Source organism: Peromyscus eremicus, chromosome 16_21, assembly GCF_949786415.1.
Source record: "Peromyscus eremicus chromosome 16_21, PerEre_H2_v1, whole genome shotgun sequence".
NCBI lineage: Eukaryota > Metazoa > Chordata > Mammalia > Rodentia > Cricetidae > Peromyscus > Peromyscus eremicus.
Genome location: NC_081432.1, coordinates 39848918 through 39861865, shown reverse-complemented (window position 1 = coordinate 39861865; position 12948 = coordinate 39848918). Strand labels below are relative to the sequence as shown.

The 12948-nt window shown below is 37.1% G+C and overlaps 1 protein-coding gene across 5 annotated transcripts in view; it reads right to left on the bottom strand.

The window, feature by feature from the left end:
- Nucleotides 1–12948, bottom strand: part of LOC131893953 (POTE ankyrin domain family member A-like) — a 61267-nt gene extending 48319 nt beyond the window's left edge. For 4 of the 5 annotated variants that reach the window (XM_059244112.1, XM_059244114.1, XM_059244115.1 and 1 more), the window contains exons 1-6: nt 12541–12948; nt 10396–10510; nt 10064–10237; nt 5872–5978; nt 4892–5029; nt 2868–2926 (exon numbers count right to left, since the gene is read on the bottom strand). In XM_059244112.1, the coding sequence (XP_059100095.1) occupies nt 2868–2926; nt 4892–5029; nt 5872–5978; nt 10064–10237; nt 10396–10510; nt 12541–12791 (844 nt within the window). In that variant the 5' untranslated portion in view covers nt 12792–12948. The remainder of the gene's footprint in view (nt 1–2867; nt 2927–4891; nt 5030–5871; nt 5979–10063; nt 10238–10395; nt 10511–12540) is intronic. The other variant, XM_059244116.1, reaches the window with a different exon arrangement.

Sequence of the window (12948 nt, the reverse complement as noted above, 5' to 3'; positions counted from 1 at the left end):
GTGCCCAGTGAATCTGTCTGCCATAGCTGAAGAGGAAACACTTCCATGATACAAGCAGCCTGAAACAGTCATAGCAAATAATAAATTCTAAACAGACTACTAAATGTAATACTTCTAACTGAAGAGAGGAGTAAGTACAAGAGGAGACTTTTAGAAAGAAAACAAGCAAAGCTATAATTTAAGGAAATACAAAGGGCATCTAACAACACAAAACAACAGGAAAATAAAACACTGCAATCTAGGTACAACTTTCAATAACGAATCCAGATATCAATGGCCTCAACACTCCAGTCAAAAGACAAAGGCTACCTAGACAAATTAAGAAACAAAATCCAACTATCTATTGTCTATGAAAAGTCCCATCTTAGTTTAAAAGTCAAGCACCCTCTTACAATGAATGGATGCAAAATGTATTCTCAAAATGTATTCTAAGCAAACATTGTCAGGAAGCAAGCAGGTGTCGGCATACCTGAAAAATCATTTTCAAACTAAAATGAAGCAGAAGAGACAAAGATGTGCACTTCATACTAATTAAAGTGTCAACAAATACAAAATAGAATACTTACACACACACACACACACACACACACACACACACACACACACACACACATATATATATATATATATATATATATATATATATATATATATATATATATGCAGGTGCACCCAACTTCACAAGAAACCTAATGGAACAAAAGGCACAGATCAACACAGACGCAATAACATTATGTGATTGCAAACACCGATTTTTCCAATTGATTGGTCATCCAGCCCAAATACATACAATCTCAGAATTAAATGACATCTTCCTTCAATTGACCTAACCAATAATTAAATATTCCACCTCAACACCAAAGAATATATATTCCACTCAGCAGCACAAAGAGGCTCCTCTTAAATAGAGCATATGCCTAGAGACAAAGGAAACTTTAAGAAATACGGAAAATTGAAATAGTGCCATGTACAGTATGCAACCATTGAGTCATAAAAGTTAAAATTGGCAGCAAAATAAACTCCAGTATGCATATAAACAAATAAATGACCTAATGATCCAAGTCAAGAATTTGAAGAAAAACAAACAAGAACAAACCAAACCCCCAAACAGTAGATAGTAAGAAATAATAAAAAGTAAATGAATTAAATAGAAAAAAGAAAACTGTACAAAGAACTAATGAATCTAATAGCTATTTTTCTGAGAAGATAAAGATGACCCACTGACTCCTTCATCAAGATTCTCTTGAGTCCCACACCAGAATGTAGACATGAAGCAGAGATCAGCAGAGTCTAGGGATCCCAGTCTCAGTTGATAAATCAACATTACAACTCCAGCATCTCTAGCTCAGGGAACATCACAGAACAGGCAGAGGGAAAGACTGCAAACATCAGGAAGTCTGCTGTGAAACAGTCTCTCATGGAAATGGCTACATTAACAAGATCTGAACAGAGAGAATATCAATAGACATGCTAAGGAAGAAGTAGGGAGGAATCTCCGAGGGCCATGCTCCTGGACAAGGAATTGCAGGAAACTAATGACTGCTGAGATAGGGATAGTGAGTCTCTCTCAGACAGGAACCCCTAATTGCTTGACTGATGAAATTGTAGTCAGCACTGAAACCATGTAACTACAAACAAGAAAACTGAACTCAGTAGGTTGTAGTTACACATTTGTGTCTCTGTGTGTGAAAGAGTGCATTGAAGAGTAATTATAAGGGAAGAAGAGACTATCAATTTGAGACCTGCGGGGACATGGAAGAAGCGGGAGTGTGGGGAGAGTGCTGGAGGGAAGAAAGGGAAGTGGGAAAGTGATCTAATTGTACTTTAGTTAAAATCTATAGAAAAGAAAACATTCCTTTAATAACATACACAGGAAAGGAAATCATAAAAGGATTGAATATTGTGTCTTGTTTAGCCATACAAATCATGTTTTCTATGATATGTATAACAAAGTAATTGTGTTCACTTACTGCAATGCATTCATTTTTACTGTGAGAAAATAATGTGGTTTTTTTTTTTTATAATGTGTGTGGGTAGCTAAGAAGACAACTTAGAAGTTAACAGCATGCTTTGCTCTTCAAGAGGACCTGTGTTCTGCTCTCAGAACCTATGTGGTATTTTACAATCACCTGTCACTCCAGTTCCAAAGAATACAACACCATCTTCTCTCTCCCACAAGCACCAGACATGAACATGGTGCACATGCCTGGTGTACATGCAGGCAAAAGCACTCACACATGAAATAAAATAAACAAATAAAATGAATTACAATACAGTGTAGTGGAACTATTAATGAAGTAGACACTATGTCAACATTTTTAGAAAAAAAAAATGTATGAAGTACACTAAAATGTGCTGTGGGCTGGGGAGAGGCTGGCATCTCATCACAGTATGGTAATTTAAAAAATATTTTTACATGCAAGTATGTAATTCTGGTGCAAAACTGAGAAACTTTTTAACCAAGCAGTTTCAGAAAACTAATTTCTTAAACAATTCAGCCGTCAATAGGCACTTGGTTTTTAAAACTGCCTAGGAGGAGCTGGAGAGAGGAATGTAAAGGAGGAAAGGATATTAATTCTATCATAATTTAAATGCATTTTAAAAATAAAAACTGCTCTTTGCGAGTGAAGGGGAAGGGGAACACTCATCCACTCACCCAAAGGTAAGGGCATACAAACATATAACCACTATGGAAATCTGTTTGGCCATTATTCAAGAAGCTGGTTATGGATCCACCTCAAGATCCAGCTACACCATTCTTGGGTATATACCCAGATAATATCTAATTACAGAGAATTGAAAAATTCTAAATGCAACATTTTTAATCTAAAGAAGGGCTACAGAGAAGGAAACTTCAAAAGACTTACGTGTGAAGGTATTTTGTTGTCTCCAGAGAAGTAAGTCGTGCTGAATAATCACCATTTTTCTGCCAAGTATGGAAATGGTGGTAAACAACGTTATTATTTTAATATGGATGGAAAACCATTTATCAATATATTAAATATTTAAGATATTTCAAAGACAATATAAGATTCCATCAAGTCATCTGGACATACCCTTCGAATTTATTAGTTCTAAAAGATTTTACAAAGTGTCTCATTTTAGAAGGAAAGAACAGTGTGAGATGGTGTAGATTTACTATGGTTCAAATCATCTGGATTAACTTGACAGGATGGAAAATGCCCTAATATAGGAAGGAGTCCTAAGTATTCTTGCTCTGGGAAAGTGTTTCCTTAGGCTCCAACTTAAGTTTCCAAAACTCAGGATTTCCCTACTTTAGTTTAAAAGTTTGCTATGAAAATTTCACCACCTAAAAACAGGCACAGAAATAGCAAAGCAGTATCTAACTTGCTTCTCAGTCTTGATCTGATTAGAATCCTAAATGAAAGCACTCTGTAATTCATGAATGGACCTATTATCAAATGCTACAGAATTCAGAATTTGATATTACTGAAATAAAGAGTAAGCCCATGGTGAGAACACTAATGAATTCCAAGACATAGGTTGCTCTATTGCTGGTCTTCCTTTAGCCAAGAAGGAAACAATGATCTGAGTTTTGTCATAATGATCCTGAATCGCCATGCTTACCATCAACCTACATGGAAGACAAAAATCATTTTTTATACATGTTATAAGTATACTCATGGGCTGTGATGGGGCTTAAATACTGAATACAGTTAATATAATTTAGATTCACAGAATTGTATTCCGTGTCTTCCTTCTGAGGCAGAGTTGTGAAATATCCTGAAATCTTGAGGTAAAGATTCAAGTATCTTGAAAAATGTTCCTTTTCACAGAAAAAGCACTTAGTGGGCCAATCACTTTCTGTCATCTTCCCTGGGAAAGGCGCTAGAGGTCTGTCACAAACACAGATTGTGCTACAGAGGATGATACAAAGGAACCCTTGCCTACAGATTACTATGAAAGAAAGAAAGCTCTGGCCTCTTTCTGCAAGTGCTTGGATTCATGGGATAATTTAGTATATCTGCAAACCCATTTGATGGCTGAAAAGAGAGACTCCTCCAAAGTATCGTGCTATGATGGTCTTCTAGGATACTGGAGTGCTTTGAATAAGTGATAAGGTTCAGATGCCTAGCAACAGCTTTGGAGAAATCTTAAGAGTTTTAGCTGCCAGAGAACACTGTTATATTAGGAGAAAATTTGAATTTTCAAGCACATAGTTGAATTTTCAACTACCCTTTCCTCATGGCTCCATAACTATTATGATAAAGATACAGATCAGTAGGTACAACCTGATAATCAAGTTTATTTAACACTGGACTAAAAGACAGGTGTAATCACATTAAATCCCCATGAATAAATGCTTCCTAAGTTTTCCTCATGTATGCCATATCTATCTGATATATGTAGGAATTTTTACTTTCTTGGACTGAGGGAGCATGTTAGATTGTTGAGCATTCAGGTAATAAGTTCGATGAAATATTTGGAAGATAAGTGTGAAGATTTTCTATCAAACTACAAATATTTAGATTCAAAGAAGTAACTCAAAAACTAAAATTCTGTGCCATGCATTGCTTTACTTTTGGAACGACCAGAGCATGCTGGGATCTTGAAAGATAAAGATATTAAGGCTTCCAAAAGAGAGTTTAGCCATGAAGTTGAGTGGTAAAATAAATGCCTCATACATTCAAGCCCCTGAGTGTGATTCTCAGCATCATCATAGATCAGTCTTGAGATTAAGACTCTTGCACACCCATTGCTATTCTGACCAATCTATCCCTTTGCTTGTCTCATGGCAAGTGGAGTTGACTAAAATGCTTCCATTCCAAAAGCATTTAAATAATGAAGTCACGCTTGGTTAAAATACAACATTGGTAAATATTTCATGTCTAAATTTAGTTTCAATTAGCGTTTTAACTTCTGGACTTACGTTTTGCGTTTCCCCATAATGGCATAATAAAGAGCACTCCATCCAAATGTGTCCTTTAACTGGTGATCAACACCTTTCTTCAGTAAAATTTCAACCATAATGTCACAATCCCATCTAACAGCATACATGAGTGTTGTTCTAGAATGACAGAGGCAATTCAATTACTTAAATGGTGAACTGTATACATTTTACCATATAAGTATAAGGCCTTTGTGTGTAGAATGGACCATTAACTAAGTAGCCTTAAGCATCCTGAAAGCACAGTTCAGATTCCTAAAATATGTCCAAGGCTAAAACTAGAAAACAAGCAGAAAACTTCTTAGCCCACTATGATACTTTATAGAGTAGAATTTGTATTTTAAATTGTTTATGGTGAATAACTGTTTGGAGAAAATTGACCAGAAGTACAGAAAGCTTTATATGAAAAAGAACACCATTTCCTTCCTATTCTATTAAAATACAATTCACTGTTAAATATGGAATCGCAATTTGCGTAAAATGATAGTAATAATGTTATCAAATAATTTTAATGTTAAAAATGAATGTTTTCAATTCCTGATACTAATATCATGCCATATATGTAAGTTTACAACTACCATTCATGTATCATCCTTCTCTGCACACCACCAAAAGTATTTGAAGATTAAAGGGTGTTCACAAGGTTGTGTGATTGCAAACTTGAAAACTCTGGAACTGACACTGTAAATGTACAATCTAATATAAATGCTATCAACTCATAGAAGATCATATGGCAGTCAAAATAAAAATCAAAATAAAAACCTCTCATTATGAAAGGGAATATGAACCTGACTATCGTTCTTTGGCATAACCATTTCATGTAATAGATATTTTTAGATATGTAACTGATGTTTTATTGACTTTTTCTAATCTAGTCCCATAACACATTTGAAATGAATGATTTTTACTATTCTAGACTATTTTCAACACAAGTAGTGTTTTAAAAATGCAAAGTGTAGTACCTTAGATATTGATCAGATACGTGAAGATTCGCACCGTGTGTGATTAGGTATGCTGCCATGCGGGGTTTCCTTTCTCGGAGTGCTAGCAGCAGAGGGGTCAACCCATCCTGTAATGATATCAATTAATCATTCGCAATACCGCATATTTCACAACTGAACTGAAAATCATATATGTGGCCCTGCGATCGTAATGTTTACCATAGACTTGACCGCAGTAGTCTTTTCCTTATTAGCCTAATGCACCTGCTAACGATCCTCAAGATTGCAATGTTCTAACCATGGCTACGGTTGTCACAAAGTCCTCTAGTCCATTACAGAACTCATGTGACACCCATGGACCTGTGGTTCCTGTCACAGAAGTTGTCATGGTACTTTAAAGCCATGGCACTCTCCCCTCAGAGTTTATCTGAAGAGACACACACTGACACACAGTGGCAAAGGTGTTAGATCCTAAGTTGCATGGATGAGCAAAATTGTCTTTTCTATGTCAGAAATTCTCCTGTATTTCAAAAGATAGTTATGTGGCAGATGTAGCATTTCCCAACAGAAAAATTCAATTAAGGACGATGGCAAAACTATGGAATTGTCCAGTATTTAAAACCTGATTTCTGAAGTACTGTTTGGCAAATCTTCTGTGGGGCAAATATCAGTCAGCAACAGCAGAAGTTGTTTCACAGGCACAATTCTCAGAGTATTGTAATGATGTGGTATTTGCTGAGGACACAGAGGAAGCTCTTCGTGATTCTCCATTCAGGAAGGGCCAAGGGTAACAATGTCTGCCTCTTGCTCGGAACAGGTCACCAAAGAAATGACCTCAAAATGAGTAAGAAATCAAATCAAAGAATCTTTTTTTTTTTTTTTGAACTCACAAAGATCCGCCTGTCTCTGCCTCCCGAGTGCTGGAATTAAAGGCGTGTGCCACCACCGCCCAACTCAAAGAATCTTTGATTGCTTACCTTGAAATGTATTCTGTCCTGTTACAAGTTGAAAACGGTCTTAGTGTTTAGAAAATCCAGTACATTTTTAAAATGTTTTTTATTTATATTATTTTTAGACAATTTCCTACACGAGATCTGTATTTACATAGTTTCTACAGCCTCACTCCTCCAACTCCCCCTAACTCCCTCTGAAATTCAGGACCTGTTTTTTATTACTGTCACACACATGTGTATTATGTACAACCTACTGGTTCCATGTAATGTGAGCAGACTCTCTTTTTTATGTCTCTGCCTCTCCTTTTCTCTTTCCCTCCCCCTCTGTCTCTCTCTTCCTGTATGTGTGTTGGTTTGTGTGTGTGTGTGTGTGTGTGTGTGTGTCCATGTGTGTGCATGTGCATGTGTGTAAGTGTGTGTGTTTAAGCATGGCCACTGTGGTTGGATAAACTATTGAGGAGTTTAGAGTGTATCCCTGGAGAAAATTGAATTCTACTCTCAGCAGTTATGGATAATGGGCAACTCTTGATTTACGAGTGTAGTTTTGAAGTTTCCCCTATCAAGTGTTTGCATGTCAACTGGTGTTTTCCTTGTGCACGTCTTCTTTAGGCAACCATATTATTGAGATTTCATAGATGAATTATCCCTTTTGTATCTAGAAGACACTTTTCTGCAGCAGTCATCCTGGTCACTGGAACTCAGAGTTTTTTTGTTTGTTTGTTTGTTTTTTCAGAACTTTCTTTCTCAGTGTCACCCGAAACTTAAGTGTGGGTGTTGTATTGTAGATGTAGGATTGTGGTAGGCACCCATGGTCCTTTGGTCTTTGCATTTTCACTAGTTGTGGATCTCTGTTATACTCTGTATTTGCTGCATTTTAATCATCATTGCATCTAAGTCCAATTTACTGAGTGACTGTACTGTACTATAGCTAGTGCATACAGATCTGTGTAATGGAAGTTTTAGAGATGGGCAAGGCATTGCTTTCTTTCTGGTTTATATTTTGCTTAGAAAACAACCTAAGCAGGAATCAAAATAGAGCAATAATTTAAAAGTATTTTAAACATTAGAATTCAGAAATGAAGACACAACCGTAATCCCATCAATAGAGTGCAGGGTATTATTGCAGGAAGATCGTGACTTCTAGGAGAGTCTGGGCTACATAGTGAAACCCTATCTAAAAAATTAATATTGGAAGTCTATGATGATTTTAGGATCATCAATATCAGTGAGATTAAAACGATGTATTGTAATTTACATGAAGTTATGCAACAAGGGGTGAAAAAGCCTTGCCCAACTGCACAGCTAACAAAATACACAGTGCCAGGCAGGTAAAAATTCCCTAGACTTTTTGGGAGTTCCAGACATTTCCCAAACAAGATGAGCTACTGCCAGTGCTCTTGGTTGCCTCCAGTCACTTAAGTGTAAGATCTTGCTACAAAAGACACCAAATCTTTTGGAGAAAAGACTAGCAGGAATAAAGCTGGAACTAACCCAGTGATTCCTACCCAAGTACTAGCTTCCTGTGGTGCTCTGCAAACTGCCAAGGGAGAAAAGGAATCTTCAGACATCCTAAATTTATATCAAACACTAAGAAATAAGGCTAGTAGACTGAAACACCTGTATCGGCAAAGCAGGTGAAATGGGGGAATACAGCTCTGGTTTGTTAGCAAATAAAACACACTTGGAGGTTGGATTGTGGAAGTACCTCCTGCAGGGAACCATTCCATCATAGGGGCTCAAAAGCAAAATGATTTGATTTGTTATAGTCAGGATGAAGCATAGTTTTAAAAATTCTCCTAGAGATTGAGTGTGCACTGCATTCCTGGAGAAAACGGAGGTTATGAATGGACTGCGCTGTTCCATAGCCCTTGGGATTGTTTACTAAAATTTTAACCTCTGCTGCATGCATACTAATGGATGTGTGGAAATCAAGTGCTTGTAGTGCAATGTACTGTGCTTCAGTTGCAAATATTCCGTCTGTGATAGCAGTTTGAAGGTGAAGTGTCACCCACAGCCTGAAGTGATTTATATCCCAGGACAGCTTGTCAATATTTTGGGTAGGTGTTGAAGCTTTTGGAATTGGATATTTGACGGGTGTGATATTGGTATGTAGGCAGTTTTGGGGTACACCTATTCTGAGTTTTTCAAGAGGCCACTGATTCTGTTTCTGTGGAGATATGAGGAGGAAGGAAGGATTACAAGTTCCTGATACCACAGACAAAGCTATACCCAGCTGCCTATAGGAAGTTATCTTGATGGCTAACCAATGAAGAGAACCCAGCCCCTGGTGGGTGGCACCACAGCCTTGTTTCAGAACACGGCTGTGTAAGACTTTACAGAGATAGCTGCAGAGTAAGCAAACAGGCATCCTGGACTCATTCATTTCTCCCTCTCTTGAGGATAGATGATATGTCAACAGCTTTCTCAAGATCCTGATTCTGTGCTTTGCCCAGTAATACACAGTAACTTGGAAATGTAAATCAAATAATCCTTTTAATCCATTATCTATTTTTATAAATATTTTCCATGGCTCCATAAAAGTAAGCTAAATTCTCTAATATTGATTTCAATAAATTAACATTTACTTCTCCCCCTTTGGAAATAATTTTGAGAGCTATATTCAATGCAATTTAATCATATTCACCCCTTCCCTTTCACTACTTTCCAAATGCACCCCTCTTCTGTACCCACCCATCTTTCTAACCTTATTGATATAAACCTCCTCTCAAGTCTCTGTGGTCACTGTAGAAGATCAGGTTAAAGCTTGTAAGAGCCAGGTCCACTGTATGACCAAAAGCAAAGAGTGTCTCATGGGCACACCAGCGTAGATGTTCATATGACATCACAGTCACCGTGAAAACATTCAGAAGACCGTTGGAAGCTCAAGTGACACAAAATGTCATTATGCAGGCAGGAATTTAGCATGAAGTTCTGCTCTGAGCTGAGAACTTCTTGACAGTTATAGCTGCTAGGACTGGATAGTCCTTTTCATTTAAAGGTGTGGCCTGGGTGGACTGAGCATGCTCCAGCGGATGGTCACATACCCAAGAGTATGTGGGCAGCATGAATTGGACTCAATGGGGGTAAAAAACAAACTATAACAACATATCAATACTTAGATGGATACCGATCAAGTTATTTCAAAGTGCCAGTCAAGTAACACTTCAACTCTAAACGTGAAAAAAATTGAACCAAGATATGACAACTGTTAAAGCATATAGTTTTCAAATACTTGGGAATTCAATTTAGAAAATCTTTACCTTTGTAGTATCTTCAATGTTTCCCCCAAATTCAAGAAGACTGCTGGCAATATCTGGCCTGTCTACATACACTGCATGGTGGATCGCTGCTTCTCCGTTGTAGTCTTTGATATTGGGATCTGCTCCATGATCAAGTAGGACAGACACGATCTCTGTCTCCCAGCTTTGTACAGCCTGTGGATATCGTTACCAGGAAAACACTGTCAATTTAAAGAACACACAAGAAACTTCCCCCAGCTTTCACCATGATTTATATTTAAGTGACTTTAATTTTACTTTCATTCTAAACACTTAGATCAACTTAATTACTGAAATTGAAGTCTTTGAAATACCTTCATTAGTGGTGTGGACATTTGATTATCAAGGGCATTTATCTCACAGTCCTTAAATATCAGAAAACGAACCAGATGGATATGCCCATAGAAGCACGCAAAGTGGAGCGCAGTTCTGTGGGAATGAGAGACATTTTGAAGGAAAACTGTAAGGCACTATTATCAACATACACAATCACTCTGGCATTTATAAATATTATATAGTATGTAAGTCCATAGACACATAAAAATATTTAACTTCATTCAAAATTTATTTTTATTTGCTCTTATAATTTACTGTATTTAAAAATTTATTGCAACTATCATTTATCCCAGTGTGAATAATACACACAGCTGTTGCAGCCTAGATAAGTGCTCTATTAGTGAACTACGTAGTAAAGAGCAGCCTATTTGAACAAAAAGAACATGACTATTGGGTGAACTCATTTTCAGTTTAAATCCTACTCTAGACACTACCATCAACCAACTACATCTCAGCCTTCCTGTGTTGTGAATTCTTGTCCAGAAAATGGGTGTTAAAAGGAATACTTCTATCAAATTAGGATGACTCAATTAGATTCTTTGCAACTATTAGAAAATATTCTTCAACAACAACTTAACAATCTTTTCGGTATTTAAGTTATGAATGTTAACACTATAATAAACATATTTCAAGTCGATGTTAGTTCCATTATCTCTATTTTGTAAATATATTAAGGAGTATAAATTTTAGAGTCTAAGGACATCTCTTCAAAACTTGAGACAAGTTCTACAATGAATTTATGCTTCTGCTGCCTCAGCCTGCAAAGAGCTGGGATTGTAGATATGACACACCACTGAGCTTGAGATTTGGTTTTTCACGCATTTTAACTCAGCTAAAATTGAAATGTCATTTACAATTCATAATGTACAACAGTGACTGCCAAAACTTAAAGGCAATTCTTAATACATAAGATAGCATGTCATTTTGCCATGCATGATGTCTCTACTAAGTGAAACGTGATATATAATGTGATATACATATACATACATATACACATATCCATATATATAAAACATTTCTAGACTTTTACTGGATTTTTTAAAGAAAGTTACAAAATGTACTATTGACAAAAACTGAAAATTATCAACAGCAAATTCTAAATGCACAGCAAACTTGGCTTTGATTTTTAAGGAACTTTAATTCAAAGGAAGTGAGTATGGAACTTCAAGTCAAATACATAAGAATGCCCATTTTTGATAATAGTTAAATTCATAACATACAGAGAAATTAGATGTATGCTATGCCTAACGTCAGTATCTAATATCAATTTCATGAGGGAGATTTAGTACACTGTGGGCCACCTCGAGTAAACCCAAAATTGGGAAAACAAGACAGTTTGTTGATTTGTAAATCATGAAATTCACAGCAAGTTCCATTCACCTCTATCAGAAGTAAGTAAAGATGTCAGAAGTAACTTTCAGAGAACTTGGAGCTTGTCAGCACATTGTGTTATTAAAATGGTGGCTGATCAAGGCCGCACTGAATAAACTTTCAGAAACAGATGACGTAATGAGTGAAGGAACTTAAAAGAAATTTACAGAGATGGGAGAGTGATATGCCCAGGAAACTAGTGAGAAACAACAAGAAAATGAAGGAGCAGCAGAAAGAGGAGCACACAACCATCTATCAAGTTTAGATTATTTCTGTTATTTTCAGTGAGGAATATAAATGTTAGTACACACAGATAAAAGATCCATATTCAATGTTTTTGGGTGATTTTAGGTGGGAGGAAGACTATTGTGAGGAACACTACTCTTGATCTCTGTAGTTTCTACAGTTTACACAACATTGTGTTTATTAGGTATATTGAAATTAAATCTCATTACTTTATAGTTTGTTAGATTATTCTATTGTGTATTCGATGCTCCATAAGAAACTGCTCCATAGGGGATTTACGGGGTGACAGTAAACCTGCTGGAGCTTTGGTCTTATGGTTCTCCTGCTCCAGAAGAAGATCTGGACACTGGACCTGTGTGATCACGGGTACCAAGGAGACTGTAGTCCAGAAAGCACAGCTGGTCTCTCCTCACTCCTGTTGCCCTCAACAGAGCTAGGAAAAGTAGGCTTCTCCCATCACCCGATTTCCTCAAGGCCCCTCATCCTTAGCTTCCAAGTGTTCTTACCGTTTCCCTTCATCCTCATCATTCACATGAAATTGGTTCTTCCTGAGGAGACGCACCACCACTTTGCGCTTTCCCATGCATACTGCCTCATGAAATTCGTTTTCAGGGTCATAAGGCTGGCGGTACCTGTCTTCAGTTCCACAGTGAAAGCAGGACAAGTATCCCGTTGCCCTGCTTGGGCCGTCACAAAACCCCAAGGGGGTTTTCGGCTCCTTCTTAAAGCAGAAGAGCTTCCTCGGGGTGGACAACATAGCTGTCACCACCTTTCTATCAACTCAACACTAAGTAATTTTAGGAAATGATGAACTTTTAACCACTGACCGTCTAACAACCAGAGCCTAACTCTGCGACTCTCACAAGTGCGAGGCTATGGTTTGACCAGTCAAACCGAAGCATGCAGTTATAGAA